General features: G+C 39.2%; 1 protein-coding gene and 1 non-coding gene across 2 annotated transcripts; one reads left to right on the forward strand and one right to left on the reverse strand.

The window, feature by feature from the left end:
* Positions 1–3,148: 3,148 nt before the first annotated feature.
* Positions 3,149–3,221, forward strand: trnat-ugu. Its single transcript has one exon. It is a non-coding gene; the product is annotated as a tRNA-Thr (tRNA).
* A 642-nt stretch (positions 3,222–3,863) lies between these two features.
* Positions 3,864–8,456, reverse strand: ino80c (INO80 complex subunit C). The gene is made up of 5 exons (XM_017703880.2): positions 8,173–8,456; positions 5,419–5,529; positions 4,816–4,927; positions 4,647–4,714; positions 3,864–4,324 (listed from the first exon to the last, which is right to left on the reverse strand). Exons 1-5 carry the CDS (start codon positions 8,377–8,379, stop codon positions 4,193–4,195), a joined length of 630 nt encoding a protein of 209 aa, XP_017559369.2. The 5' UTR covers positions 8,380–8,456; the 3' UTR covers positions 3,864–4,192.
* Positions 8,457–16,682: the final 8,226 nt, after the last annotated feature.

Below are 16,682 nucleotides of genomic sequence, written 5' to 3' on the forward strand. Positions count from 1 at the left end.
GTAAAAAGCTTTTGAAGGATAAAAGACCCCCACGACTCTCTCAGGAGAGCTGCTCTCATGATCTTCAAAACAGAAATAAAAGAAGGCCCTATCGTAGTAGCACAGGGGTGCACAACTTTGGTCAGTTTGATCCCCTCAGCCAACAGTATGTGACTGAAGTGCCCTTGAGCAAAGCACCTAACCCTTAACTATGCTGTGGATAGGACTGCTCACTGCCCCCCTAGCGTGTGTGTTCACCAGTGCGCATGTATGAGGTTGTTTCACTGCACGGAGGGGTTAAATGTGGAGGTCTAATTCCTCTGTGTGCAAAACACAGTTGGCTATTACTTCTGTTTACCTTTATTAAGCAGCTCAGCTGGAGAAGCCTACCTGCCAAATCTTCAGGTATAGCCTTAGGTAGGTGTGGTTCTGTTCAGGTGACAGTGAGTTCTTTAAAAAGACACATAGGAGACTATTTGCTTGGTGTGGTGGTATAGCCCTGTAGTTAGAGCACTGGTCTTGTAAACCAGGGGTTGTGAGCTCAAGTCTTGCTTGGGCCTATGATGAGTTTTTCTAAGGATAAAAGACCCCAAGACATTCTCAGAAGAGCTGCTGTCATGATCTTCAAAATAGAAATAAAAAAGGCACTATCATAGTAGTGCAGGGGTGCACAACTCTGGTCCTGGGGAGCCAGTGTCCATCAGAGTTTGGTGAATCATGCAAAATATATATATATATATATATATATATATATATATATATATATATATATATATATATATATATATATATATATATATATATATATATATATTGCATTTCTTCATTTTTTTTCTTCTTTTTTTGGCAAAAGGTGGATGCACTAAATACTGAAAATGAATATATATATATATGTGTGTGTGTGTATGTATATACACAATATACAGTTGTGGAGTAATAAGTTACAAAATAAAACTATGAAATGTGCTGCTGTACATATTCCGTATGTGCAGTTACTCTGAGGTAGATAATAAATGAGATGCAGGTTCTCAGGGGATAGAATACTGATATAGAAATCTTCCAGATTGTATAGGCTATGGATTGAAGATGTACAAGATGTCAATCTATATGTGTAAGTACAGAAGCCTTCAGAGATGTTGTTAAAGCTCAGTCTTCTCAGTAATGGTTTCTTGACACAGACACATCCTCTCACATTCATAAAATCAAGTTATTTTCTTGTAGTGAAAGAATGGACACAAACACCTGCGGTTGTTTTCAGATCTGAATTAAGAGTGATGCTTGACTGTCTCATTCTTTCAGAGATGAAAGCTTGAAGTATTATCTGATGGGAATCGTATTGGTGGTATACCAGATATATTTCTCTATATTTTTAAGAATATTTTGAACTTTAAAGAAAAACTCCAAGAAAAGCACAAATTCTGTCCACTTTTTCTTAGGTAGATGTAATTCAGTAAATGGGACTAATTCCTATCCACTTCTGTTATGAGGTATTTAGCAGGACTTTAAAGGAACTGACTACATTGGCCATTCTGAATTTTATAAGAGGTGACATTCTGAGGTTTTTTTTTTTCAGTTAAATTTCACAGAGGGAATCTGAAAAACTTGAGACGAAGTTTTTCAGGGTATGATTATGATTATGAGTATAAGGAGTGTGACACACAAATGTCTTCTAAAATACCAGTGTTTTTATTACTTCTATTTACCTTAATGAAGCAGCTCAGCTGGAGTAGCCTACCTGCCAAATCTTCAGGTGTAGTGTTATGTAGGTGTGGGGCTGGTCAGGTGACAGTGAGTTCTTTAAAAAGACATTTGGGTGAATCAGTGCAAGGTATGGCTCCATAGCTCAATGGTTAGAACTCTCATTTTATAAACCGGGGTTGTGAGTTCAATCTTCGCCGGGGCCTAAAAGATGACTTTAAACTCCAAACAAAAGACCACCAAGAACACTTGAATCTAGACACACGTTGTAACTTAGCAATAACACAAATCCTTCAAAATAATATTCAGCAGTGTGACATGATTAGACGACACTCAGATAAAAAGGAACCATAAATATTTCAATAAATAAAAATTTTCTTTTTTTAAGGTGATGTGTGATGTGGTGTGTGGTATTAGTGAATGGACAAAGAAACAAATAGCAAAGTTGTAAACAGTTTTGTTTTACAATGATCTGAGTTTGGTGGAATGTTTTGATAAGCGATGACAAGTATCATAGCAAGAGTGTTCATGGCTCTATATAGAACTATTTTCTTTACTAAAGAACCCTTGAAGAACTACCTTTTTAAGGGTATATCATTATTCAAGAAATTTTGCCTGTGGTAATAAGGAGGAATGAGACAGAATAGACATTTTGACCTGACTCACACATATCCAGCTCTACCCTGGGCTATGTTTGCCCTGACCAATTAATCTTGGCGGGCAAACAGCAGCATTCAGCAATGCAGGTTAGTTTGTTTACATCAGTTTTTCACACCGAACAAAAAGGGAAGACTTGCTGAGAGTTAGAGGAGGAATGCTGACATCTTGACTTGCTCCCAAGATTTCAATCCCATCATGTAAATCAAACGTGATTGTCAGCAAGTAATGAGAAAAGTAGAATCTTAATTAAAAGTAAAATAGCTACCAAAATACAAACTCCAGTAGTTGAAGGATGTTAGGCACTTATGGACTGTTTTTGGTATATTTTCACTAGAGGTTTGAAAGTGCGAAGTGTGAGCAACAGCAAAGCAGCCCAAGTGCTGCATCAACAGAACTGAATGAAATGACAATCAAAAAGGAATTGGAGGCTCGTTGTCATTTCTGCTATTAATCAAAATGGAATTAGAGGCTAGTTTCCATTTCTGATATGATGTATTTAAGGGAATTCAAACTTTCAGAATAGTTCTGTTGATTTGTTAACAATTCTGACTCAGTAAGTTTCTCTATAGATAGATAGATAGATAAACCTTTAGTGTCCATTGCCCACGCAGCAGTCCAAGAGGATATATGCAGCTGGCAGGGAAAATATTAAAGGCCTTCGAAAATGTCTCTAGCAGTACTATTATTTATCTCCACTACGGAAGCTCAGCTGAATGAGTCTTTCTGCCAAATCTTACAGGTATGTCCTCACACAGGTGTGGTCCAAGTCCTGAGCCTTTCATGATGACACGATTGCCACAGCACCAGGCAGGGCTCCATAGCTCAGTGGTTAGAGCACTGGTCTTGTAAACCAGGGGTCGCGAGTTCAATCCTCGCTGGGGCCTTAATATTGCTTTTGAGTTCTAGATAAAAGCCCACCAAGGACATGACAGCCACATAAAACTCCTTAAAATAGTACATGATTATGATACTTGCTCCCTAATGGCCACTCATGTCAGACTAGTTCCTAATTAAAAGAATGCTTGTGATGACACAATACAATCTTTGTTGCTTTATTAGGACCTGTTTAACTTATAGGTTCACCCACAGACACACAAAATTTGTTAGCCATCCTCTAGCCTAAGAGTGTTTAACTCTAGATCTTAAATCCACCTGGATTCTGGTCCTGGACTTTGTTTTTAGCAGAGCTAATCCTCCTGAACTTGAATCCAGTTTCCAGGAGAAATAACTGGATGTGAAGGTACTCTTCTCCAGCCTTTGCATCAGGTTTTATTTTCTAACAGCACAACCTTTCCTGGCAATGCATTACAGTCAAAAGCTTATCAAACATAAACAACATTCAGAACAAGTTAGAACCCTCCTGAGATTTTCCTGCTATAATTAATGTAAGTAATAAGTGAATAATAAAGTAGAGGTAACATACTTTAACAAAGAAAAGTTTTTTGTTTTTTTTTTAAACCAAATTTAAATTCAGTCAACAGCAGGGGGCAGCAAAACAACACTGAACATTGAACAGGCAGAGCAGGACCACTTCAAAATGTAAATATTTATTTACAAATAAGTTACAGAAACTCATAATAACCTACAAAATAACTTGACGCATCCAACAACCAACACCTGGATGAAGATGTTCACCACTGATGTCTGCAATGAACTATATATGCACCTGGCAATTGAATAACAATTCTTACAAAACAATAATCTATAAGTCTCTTTTATGATTTATTTGTCCTTCTACTGAAGCCCTCAGTAGTACCTTAAGTTCCTTAAGACATCTACTGAAAGGGGTTCGAGGCCTGTCTGTACCTCTTAAAATCATTCAGCAAAGGTACGTTTATCTGTGCGTGATATTCTCTCAGGGCACGATGCAGGTGGCCTTTCGCAGAGCCAGATATCCAGCCACTACATCTGTAGGAAGCAGCCTGATGTAGGAGAACTCTTCAGATGAAGTGAAGCGCAGTTTGGTCTGAGGGTCTGTGTAGTTTGCCTGGAGAACAATGTGGCCCAAAACAGTTTCATATGCACCAACGCATACAATGCACACAAACTACAAACACGGTCAAAACCTTTCATAAGAGCCTCCTTAGTGTCATGAGCTTCTATTTTGGCTAATGACTTCTTTTTGTAAATAACTTTGTATCACTGACTTTTACCTTTGCATGTCACTGTGCTTGCTGTTTCAAATTATGGCAACATATGACCGACTTGTATTTATGTACTTACCTAATCACATATAGCATACATAATATAGAAATAGCATTTACATAGACATCACAAAAGTGATATGTGGAGAAACAATGCTTACTCACTGGTAATCCTGATATATCAGAGTACTTTTTAGGAGGCTTCATTGAAGGAGGTGCATCTATATTATAATCTGTTGGAAGGAGCCAGAAGACATTTCTTTAGACACACATTCAAAAAGTAATCTTGACAGAAAAGCCATTTAAATTTGAATTGAGGAGTTCTTAGACGTACAGGTTGGATCACTGAGTTTCCAGGGCAGCGCTCTCTCTGCTGCCAGAATTTGCTTCAGATTCTTCCATGTCCGATTCTTCTTCCCCGCTGCTGCCCCACCAATACTTGAGTGCTACCAGAAAGAGAAACGCAGAAATTGTTCTATTAATATATATACGCAAATATAGTGTGAGTCATTGTCAGCATCTGGAAATGTTGACACATATCATGGCAACTTAAACTGAGCATATCTAACTTTTAAAGCAATAGTTCAGAGCAAAATCAGATTTACATACATTTTCTTAAATACAGTCAACTGGCCAAGACGTGTTTCGTCCCCAAAGTGTGTTTCTTTAATTTGGACCCAGTATTCTAAAAGTACCAGACGTCTATGAGAACAAACATTCTGGTAGTTCCACTGCAAATCTAAACAAGTCTTGGCTGAAAGACTGTTTTAGGAAGGGGAAAATTGTGAAAACGGTGTAAAGTATTAGCTAGGTTCAGCTTTTTGGACTGTACAAGACAGGTCAACAAGCTCAATCAAGTTGTATACTCTCATTATATCTCACCCAAAGGCAGTTTCAAGTTTAGATGCATAAACTGAGATTCCATCTAAAGGCTTACCACAAACTTTGGGTCTTTAAAAGGCAAAGGCTTGGAGACAGGCTCTGCAGGTGGTGGACAGATATCTGCTGCAGTAAGCAACTTCCCATCTGCTGAATCAACCACCAAAATCTAATAAAATACACACAGAGGGAACAACAATCAGCCACAAGTGCAAATAAGTCTGTCAGAAGAGTCAGAAGATCAAAAGTCGCATGATGCCTGCTACTGACACCACAGTGAAAACATTCACTTAGATGCTGAACCTAACATTTCACTAAGGTGGAGTCTCTATAGTGAAGGCAACATATTTAAGCACATAACACTGGAAATTACTTAAGAGTATTGCTCCACAATAGGGGTGCAACAACATATTTTAAAGTTAGATAGATTATTCAATTCTGAGAAGTTCAACTTAAATTAGATTTTTTTGTTAAAAATGGCTCGATTGTACAGCGCTGCCCAAACTTGCCTGCACAGTTTAATATGGCCTCACTTCAAATTACCCTACGTCCCAGCCCTCGCCAAATGTGAAAACAAAAGTTTTAATCTGACTAATTAAATATATCTTGCATTCTCTTTATGAACGGCCATGAAATGAAAATGGTAAAACATTTATATTTCAAAAAATTACACCTTTTTGAACACTTTTCTGAACTCCCATTGTGAATTTAGAACACACAATTATAAGGCAAGCTTTATGATGTTTCTTCAATTTATTTCAAGTAGTTTAAAGCTTCCAAACAGAGAACAGGTGTTACCCAGTAAGGAATACCTAGTTTTAGTCTGTCCCAGAGTGCTTTCCAACGTACAAAAAAAGTTAACACGGTACACTAAGTAGTAGTGCACATAGGTAAATTAATAGGAGGATGTAATTCAAGGTGGATTTTGAAGGGCTTCTTCATGCCAGAGAAATGACATATCCCATATATATATTTTTTTAATCCAGACAAATAATAAATCTTCAAAAGAGAACAGATACCAACCGGCAAACAAAACCTGGTTTTAATCGATCAAAATTGTCTGTTGAGCAAATGAATAGATGTTTTAGAGGGACACTAATGGCTATATTAATGTTAGGCCAGACAACTGACAGGCCCTAAACAGAGTATCAGTCTTATCATTCTAAAAAAAAAAAAACCCTGGTTTTAGTCTTGCACATAGTCATTTTATACCCTTTAAACTGATAGATAGATAAGTAGCTGGGAGGATAGATTGCTAGATAAGTAGCTGGGAGGATGGCTGGCTGGCTGGCTAGACAGATAAGTAGCTGGGAGGATGGCTAGACATAAGTAGCTGGGAGGATGGATGGATGGCTAGATAAATAGATAGATAGATAAGTGGCTGGGAGGATGGATGGCTAGATAGATAGATAAGCAGCTGGGAGGATGGCTGGCTAGATAGATAGATAGATAGATAGATAGATAGATAGATAGATAGATAGATAGATAGATAGATAGATAAGTAACTGGGAGACTAGATAGACAGATAGTCAGATAGACAGATAGATAGGTAGATAGATAGATAGATAGATAGATAGATAGATAGATACTTTATTGATCCCTGAGGACATTTGTCAACACTCAGCTATAGTGCACACAGATAAATGAAGAAGCTAAAACTCCAGAGGGATACACAGGACCTTCATTATGTCAGGCCCGACTAATGAGAAATATCCAAAGAAGTACCAGTCTCACCCTGTAGAAAACAAGATTTTAGTCTGGTCACCAGTGATTTTATGCTTTAAAACTGTTAACACTGAATTCAGAACCATCAGCTAACTGTGTTTTGCACGCAGAATAATTAGACCTCTGCGTTTAACCCATCCGTGCAGTGCAACCCACATATATGCACACCAGCAAACACACACACTAGAAGGCAGTGAGGACACTTGCCCAGAGCAATGGGCAGCCCTATCCACAGCATCTGGGGAACAGTTGGGGGTTAGGTGACTTGCTCAAGGCCACTTCAGTCACGTACCGTCAGCCGAGGGGGTCAAAACGGCAACCTTCGGGCCACATGGCTGGGTCCCTAACCTCCAGCCCACGACCAGACCGAAACCACATTTTTCTTACAGGAAGAAACTGGTATACCATTTGGCCGGTTATTTATCTGACCCGATATGAATGAGATCTTGAACATGCCTCTGAAATGTAGCTTCCAAGCTGTTTACCTGTGTGCACTACTGCTCACTGTTCCATGTTACCAGTTTTTATTTTAGGTTTGAGACTGGCTCTCTTATTGGAATCAGTCACTTGTCTCACCCCATGTGAAAAGACCCCTCTGTAATTCCAGCTTCTTATTCATTTACTTTTAAACACTACTTCTGAATGTGCTATATTATCAGCTACTTCTGAGGCCAGAGAATACTGAGAGGGATTAAATCTACTTTTTCTCCTCAGCCATCACAGACCAGACCACAGACACGTTTTTCTTAAAGGAGAAATTTTGCCTGAATGTTTTACTTTAAACTACTTGAAATAAAACTATGCAGCTACAATAAAATGACACGGCCAAAAGCAACTGAAGGCACATAATACTGCAAAAATCTAATATTTACATTATAGTCATTTTTTCCCAATGGCAAGAATACCACAGTGCACATTCTCAACTGTTCAACATTACTTAGTTCATGTGACTCTGCAAAAACAGAAAAACGTGAACATTTCTTTAGTTTACGAATACGGAGCCAACTTCAGCCGGCGAACGAGCAGCCGAACGGATCAGAAGCTGCTAATAAAAAGGTCTCGTTTGAACCCTCCTGTCGGCTCTGACCTGAGCTTGTCCAGCGCCTGATGAGGACTGTACTTTCTTCTTCTTGCTGCTGTTGGTCTGAAGCGGCTGCGCTGAGGCGGGACTCGCGACTCTTTTCTTCCCTTTCGACTGAGCAGCCGTTAAAACCGGCACAAGTTTAATGGTACCGGCAGCCGCTGAACTGAACTCTCCGGTCAGAGAGGAGCCGGGAGTGGACGGTGCTGCCATGAGCGTTAACGGAGGTCAGCAATACACTCCGTGGACATACTGTTAGCAACATGCTAACAAATAACAGCACCACTCGTGATACAGAAATTAATGTCCGTCTCAATTCCACCTGAAAAAATACGTTCCGCCATGTTTGTAGTTCCGCGTCGTGGTTGCCGCCGGTTTCAGACAAACAAACAAAAAGCGAAATTGAAAAACAAGCAAACAGCAAAATCATAAATAAACAAACCGAGAAAATATATAACAAAAAACTGTAAAACGTATAATAAAAACTATAAAAAAATGTAAAAGTGCCTTATATGCTATGCCTGTGAACATGTGCTGAAATAATTATATAACAGCCTATAAAATCATATACAATCTCTTTGAATTTCACAAACCAGATATGATGTACTGCACATACCTGCAATTACATAAAAGAAGGAATAAATAAATAAGTGAATCAAGCAGTTCCCATAAGCCATTGGCCCTGCACTCAGACTTGGGCTAAATGTGATTTGTATTTGAACCATGGCCAGCACATTCTCTTTCCCCTCTCCTAACAGTTAGCACAGAAATTAAGTTTGATTTATGCTTTATGACAAGCTACCTCGTTATGGAATATGGGACGATAATGGCATTTACATTTCAATCTCATCCATTGCCCAGGAACAAAATGACTAATTAACTTTGGGCACAAGCAGGCCTGTAGGTGTGCCTTGGAGCCAATTCATTCTCCCTCTCTCTCTCGAGTTAAAGACAATACCCACCTCAGTGCTTATGGGCAAAAAAGAGAGAAAGAAATCCATTATTCATACTATAGTAATAGCATTTGGAAGATTTACAGTGCCAACCATGCAGAGGATGAATAATACATCTTCATCATCCTCTCTTCCTTTACCTCACTCTGTTTTTTTCTTTTCTTTTATCACTGGAGTGAGAAAGAGAGAGAGAGAGAGAGAGAGAGAGCTGCAAGGACAGCTATTACGACAGCCATTTATTAAATGAGTAAGAATAAGTGTGTTTACAGGCCTAGTGTTTGTGAATTAGGCATATATGTGTATATATGTGTGTGTGTGTGTGTGTGTGTATATATATATATATATATATATATATATATATATACACACACACACACGGTGGTGGACAGAAGTAAATATAATTTGTTACTGTACTTAGTAGTTTTTTTGTGTATCTGTACTTTACTGAGGTTTTTCCATTTTGGGTGACTTTTTACTTTCACTCCACTACATTTCGAAGTCAAATATCTTACTTTTTACACCACTACATTATGTGAAATCTGTCATTCCTTTTGATGGAAGAAAAATGTCAAAATGAAAGAAATGTGAAGCAAATCTGAGTTTTTTTTGACCTGTTGGACATCACCAACCCAGTGCAAGCATGTGATTCAACGTCAGTGAAGCACCGTACAATTATGGGAGAGTCTATTCAACATAAATGATGGAACTAACCTAACTTTGTGTAAATAGACCACAATATAGATATAATATACTCGTGACTTGCTGGATATTCCATTCCAAAACCATGGGCATTATTACGGAACTGGCCTCAACTCTTCTGGAAAGGCTTTCCACAAGACTTTGGAGTGTGTCTGAGGGTCTTTGTGCCCATTCAGTCTAAAAAGCATCACAGCTGAAGTTCCAATTCATCCCAAAGGTGTTCATTGGGGTTATGGTCAGGGGTCTGTGCAGGCCACTGAAATTCCTCCAAACTCATCAAACCATGTCTTTATAGACCTTGCATTGTGTAGATGTTGTTGCAGTCATGCTGTTGCATTAACATTATTCATAACTGTAACTAAGGGGCTTAGCCCAAACTCTGAAAAACAGCCCCAGACTGTTATCCATCTTCCACCAAACTTTACTGTTGGTACTTTACAGTCCAGTAGGTAATGTTCTCCTCGCATCTGCCACACCCAGATTTGTCCATCAGACCGCCAGATACTAAAGTGTGATTCATCACTCCAGAGTACATGTTTCCATTACTCCAGAATGGAGGTGATGGCTCCAGCCAACACTTGGCATTAAACATAGTGATTATGCTTATCTATAGCTGTTCAATCATGGAAACCCAAGTTTTGATGTACAGTCTTGCGCTGATGTTGCTTCTAGATGCAGGAAGTGAGTGATGCAGCAGAAGTTAGGAGATTTTTTACATGCTGCATGCTTCAGCACTTGGCAGCCCTATGCTGTGGCTAGTCTGCCTCTTCATGCCTGATCTGTTTTTTCTCCTAGACACTTCTATTTCACAATATTAGCACTTATAGTTCATCAGGGCAGATCTAGCAGGACAGAAATGTGAAGAACTGACTTGTGGCATCCTGAAATACCTTTGGCCATATAGTGTATACCTCCTTGCTTCTATAATCATACATTTTATTCAATGATAAAACATTTCTATCCAAACGGGACAGGTTGACAATGCTCCATCCTCAGGACACAAGGGGTCACTGAATATAGTGTAATGAGCCTTTGCAGTCACCACTTCACACATGGGTGATTTTGGACCGACATGTTAGACAGCACTCTTCACTACAGTCATCAAAATACCAACTGAGGGAATATTATCCTTTGAAAGAATGATGTTCCATACCTCCACAGTACCAGAGACCTCTGTACATATGCATGTGTCACACACCTTTTGATTTCCTTGGGGCTGAGAAAAGCTGCAGTCTTATTTTAAATGCAAACAAAAGGCGAATGCCACTTCAAAAGAATATGTGTCTTTTTCCCATTTTCACTTTCTGCTCCTTTGTGTTTGCTTTGCATTCCATTATTTGAATAAGCAAGAGTCACTTCATCTGTGCTGTTGTCAGCATCTGACATTATTCCAGCAGAGAGAACATCATGGTTAGGGAGATATATAGAATGATGTGATTGATGAACCATAATTGGTGAAGGCCTTACATGTAATAAGTCACTTTTAGTTTTGTTGTTAAATTCTGTATACACACAACGCAGTAACTAAAAAACATTTGCAATGAAATTTGCAATTTTTTTTGGATCTTCAGGGTAAATCTCTAGTAATATCTTTGAAAACTCATGAATGAGGTTAATATGTAAACATCAGAAGGCCTGTTCTACTTTATATTGTTTAACTAATCTAAGGGCAATTCAGTATCTTCAATTCTCCTTACTGCATGTCTTTTGGACTGCACTCGGAGGAAACTCATAGAGACACGGGGAGAGACCATGATCGCCTGGCCACAGAATCAAGCCCAGGCTCTTCTTGCTGTGAGGTGACAGTGCTACCCACTGTGCCCCCTGTTGAACAGCATCAATCAATAAATCATCATTTCACAGCACATGAATTCAACACCTAAGAAATACGAAAACAAAAAACTGCATTGCACATTGTTAATAATATTGCACATTGTTAGTGCTGCACAATGTTAATAATATTGCCCAGAGCTAGTAACTGGCATTAGACCCTAGCCGTGGTAAGTGTCCATAACTTTGATATCCAGTGAAAAGACACTGCTCTTGTGTCTTCTTGTTTTGTTTTTCTCAGAGATTTGTAACACCGACCAGAGGGGAGAAGTTCAAATAAGGTGTTTCCAGAATGTGTAAGAGTCAGACATGGCTGCGTTTTATCACTAAGCCTGTTCAACTGTATGTAGAACATATAATGATAGTAGGATTGGAGGAATATGATTGAGGATTCAAGTTTGGTGAAAAAAACACCAATAACCATTGTTATGCAGATGATACCACACTCACAGCAGAAAATCTTGAAGACTTGAAGGCCATTATAAGCAAGGTTAACTAACAGGTTAAATAGGACTTCTGCTCAGTATAAAGAAGACTAAGGCCCAATCCCACTTCTTTTCACCCCTACTCCTTATTTTCAACTTACAAGAGGTAATGGTTGAAAACTCGGCCTACGAAATGGGACAACCCTCAAATAAAAACAAAACAAAACATTGCTTCATTATCAGGTTGCTAGTGCTGCTCTGTAGGCAACCCTGCCTGTCTTCAATGATAGCAGAGAAGGGAAAGGTTCCGCAACCTCACTCGTGGGCTTTAGTTACATTGAGGGCATCATATGCTTTCAAAGAGGGGATATAAGACAATTATTTATTATCACCCACCGCTAATTCTTTGGTGATATCAAGCTGAAGTAAGATATTCACCAGGTTCTTGTTCGAATTTTCCTTAAATGGTGCAGCGTTAGAACTGATGGACTATTTAAGGTGGAATGGGAAAGTTAGCTAGCTAGCTACAGAGAAATTAACATGCTATTAGCGATTTTTTGAGGCTTTGTTATGAAGAAAACAACCATAATACATTGAAACGACATTAAACTAAGATAATACAATGATTATTGTATTTGTAACAGAGAAAATACTTTGATTTCTGGGTTTCTTTGGTCGCTCGTGCAGCCATCTTGCTGGTTTTTCTCTCATAACACTCCCTTTGGAGTGAGCCTCCATTTGGAGGGCAATGTAACCCTAATACTTCACCCTACTCTATCTCAACAAAAATTGGGACACCCTAACACTAGACATGAACGTGCAAAACTAAGGGCTAAGTGGTAGGGGCGAAAGGTGAAATGGGATTGGGCTCAATTTATGACACCAGAAAAGACTGCTAACTTTACCATTGGTGGAAAAGATGTGGAAATGGTGGTCAGTTTTTGCCTACTTGGAGGACGAAGCACTCAAGACATTTGACACAGATTGGCACTCGGCAGAACAAGAACATTTGAACAAGATCTTCAAATGCAATAATTTGTCTCTACGAACAAAGATCAGAATAGTCCAGGCTATGGTCGTCTTTGTGGCTCTTTATGGACCTGGAAAATAAACAAGCGAGACTGACAAAATATTGATGCTTTTGAACTTTTTAGAGTACCTTGAATGGCAAATAAAACAAAATGAATGGATTTTCAACCAAATCAGGCCTCACATTTCACTCTAAGCCCACATAACCAAACCGAAAATCTTATTCTGTACATACTCTGAGAAGAATCAATTCATTGGAAGAGACCATTATACGTATACGAGTTGAAGGCAAAAGAAAGAAGATGACCAAGTGAATACAGTCACAGGAATCATTAACAAACCATTCAGAAGCCTGAAGACCCAAATAGAAGACAGGATATTCTGGAGAAACACTACCCATATGGATGGCACTTAATGATAATGTATGATGTTAAAGATGTGCAATGATTTTTATTGTCCTATTCCTGATCTGAGATGCAGGTAAAGGCCCTGGAGGGAGGGCAAGTAAGACCCTGTAATCTTTTCTGCAGTCCTGATTATCCTTTGTTGTTTGGTTATGTCTTGTTTGGTGAGCCAAACCAGACTGTAATGGTTGTGCAGAGGATAGATTCAATAATAGCTCTGTACAATTTAGTCAGCTGCCGCTGTGGAAGATTGTACTTCCTTATTGATGCAGAAGGCACATCTTTTTTGCTGTGTCTTTTTCAAGATGGAAGTTGAATTAATCTCCCACCTAAGGTCCCTGCAGAAGATGGTTCCCAGAAGCCTGCAGTACTCTGTTGTTAACACAGTGCTGTTGAGAACGTGGTGTGTTGGGGGGATTATTTCTGAAATACATTGTCAAGAGTGTTAGGCTGCAGCTTATTATGACTGCACCAGATGGAAAGTCACTATGAGGAATGAGGCAGATGACCATCGTGTCATCTGCAAATTTCATGATCTTGACAGAAGGATGAGGAAAAGTCATTAGTATAAATGGAGAAGATTAGTGGGGAAAGTACTTTATGGAACTTTATGGAGGACCAGTGCTAAGCATACAAGTGATAATAATATGAATTTGCACAGCCTCATCTGCTGTGTCTTTCCTGTTAGGAAGTTGCTAATCCACTGACAGGTGACTATGTTCCACCATGAGCGGTGGAGAATGCCCAGGATGAAGGTGTTGAATGCTGAGCTAAAATCCACAAACAGGACCCCCGCATGGGTAATAGCCATCAAGGTGTTGCAGTGTGAAATACAGTGCCTTGTTTACTGCATTCTCCACTGCCCTGTTTGCTTTGTAGGCAAATTTAAATGGTTCCAGCAGTGGGCCTGTGATGTCCTTAAGATAGGTCAACACCAGTCTCTCGAAGGGTTTCATCACTACTGACCAGGGGGCTCCAGGCAAAAGACATGAATGGTGCCTATGGATGCATATTTTTAAATTAGTTGTGGCTGTGAAAGCTGTGCAACTGTCTACACTGCAAAAAGTACTATTATTTTGGCAAGTTGATTTATCTAATATTTCTATTATGAGATTATTTAGCTCATTTGCCAGACATTTTTGCTTAATAAATTCTATTAAGTAGAATGATCTTACTATATTGGCCGATAATTTTGCTTGTTTAAGAAATGATGCTTAAAACAAGCAGAATTATCTACCGATATAATGAGATAATGCACAGTGTAATACGTAGTGATGTAATAAGCAATCCCATTACATTCTGAGAGAAGTAATTAGTAATGGAATATGTTTTTATGTGATCACCCCAACACTGCAGCTGTGTATACTAACATTAATGCTAGCATTATGCACAATCTGCAGAGCCTGTTCAGCACTCTGTCCTGGCTGAAAAAACAACGTTGGCTTTCGGAATGTAGTGAATAACATTTTGCTTTCCTTGTTCCTTTTCTCTGCTGCACTTGGATAACTGATTTTTTCTCTCAACATCACACTGAAGAACCTCACATATATTATTATTTAATTGCCATGTTCATTCCAGTCTTTCACTGTGCAGTTGTGTCATCATGTAACAACATGGAAAATTCCATTATAACAATGACCAGGTGGGGTGATGTTGCATTGAAATTACTGAAAATAATCACTACAGGCATAAATATCACTTTCTGTTCTTAAAATGTACAACCCCAATTCCAATGAAGTTGGGACATGGTGTAAAACATAAATAAAAACAGAATACAATGATTTGCAAATCCTTTTCAACCTATATTCAATTGAATACACCACAAAGACAAGATATTTAATGTTCAAATGGATAAACTTTATTGTTTTTTGCAAATATTCACTTATTTTGAATTTGATGCCTGCAACACGTTCCAAAGAAGTTGGGACAGGGGCAACAACAGACTGGGAAAGTTGAGGAATGCTCAAAAAACACCTGTTTGGAACATTCCACAGGTGAACAGGTTAGTTGGAAACAGGTGAGTGTCCTGATTGGGTATAAAAGCAGCATCCCTGAAAGGCTTAGTCATTCACAAGCAAGGATGTGAACAACTGTGTGAGCAAACAGTCCAACAGTTTAAGAACAACTATTCTGCCCCTACCCGTGTGTGTGTGTGTGGCTACAAGCTCGGCAGATAGACAACAGGTTTCCCAAGAAAAGCCAGATGCCAAAATTCTCTTCAAGCTTTACTTAAGATTCACTGTAAAAAGGCAAATGTTTTCCTGGCCATAAAATGCAGAGTAAGAACCGTGACTGTTTGTTTTCCTCATACAGCCTGAACTACCTACAGGAACACTGAAAGTGCAAATAAACGCTGCTGTGACAATCTTGACCACTGGAGGTCTCCCTTTTGCACAATGTTAATAACAGAACATCACAACAATGTTTCTCAATGTGCAATTGCAAGGAATTTAGGGATTTCATCATCTACAGTCCATAATCAAAATCATCAAAAGATTCAGAGAACCTGGAGAAATCTCTGTAAGTAAGCGGCAAGGCAGAAAACCAACATTGAATGCCCGTGACCTTCAATCCCTCAGGCGGCACTACATTAAAAACCGACATCATTGTGTAATGGATATTACCACATGGGCTCAGGAACACTTCAGAAAACCATTGCCAGTGAACACAGTTCGTCGCTGTGTCTACAAGTGCAAGTTTAAACTCTGCCATGCAAAGCAAAAGCCATATATCAACAACACCCAGAAATGCCATCAGCTTCTCTGGGCCCAAGCTCATCTGAGATGGACTGACACAATGTGGAACAGTGTCCTGTGGTCTGACGAGTCCACATTTCAAATTGTTTTTGGAAATCATGGACGTTGTGTCCGCTGGACCAAAGAGGAAAAGGACTGTCCAGGTTGTTACCAGCGCAAAGTTCAAAAACCAGCATCTCTGATGGTATGGGGGTGTGTTAGTGCCCATGGCATGGGTAACTTGCACATCCGTGAAGGCACCATTAATGCTGAAAAGTACATACAGGTTTTGGAGCAACATATGCTGCCATCCAAGCAACGTCTTTTTCAGGGACGTCCCTGCTTATTTAAGCAAGACAATGCCAAGCCACATTCTGCACATGTTATAACAGCGTGGCTTTGTAGTAAAAGAGTGTGGGTACTGTACTGGCCTGCCTGCAG

Source organism: Pygocentrus nattereri, chromosome 24 (assembly GCF_015220715.1).
Source record: "Pygocentrus nattereri isolate fPygNat1 chromosome 24, fPygNat1.pri, whole genome shotgun sequence".
Classification (NCBI taxonomy): domain Eukaryota; kingdom Metazoa; phylum Chordata; class Actinopteri; order Characiformes; family Serrasalmidae; genus Pygocentrus; species Pygocentrus nattereri.

Coding starts and splice junctions, on each gene's coding strand:
- ino80c (XM_017703880.2), bottom strand. CDS start 8,379: ATGGCAGCACCGTCCACTCCCGGCTCCTCTCTGACCGGAGAGTTCAGT. Junction 5,530..8,172: donor CAGGCGCTGGACAAGCTCAG/GTCAGAGCCGAC, acceptor GTATTTTATTAG/ATTTTGGTGGTTGATTCAGC. Junction 4,325..4,646: donor CTGATATATCAGGATTACCA/GTGAGTAAGCAT, acceptor ATTGTTCTCCAG/GCAAACTACACAGACCCTCA.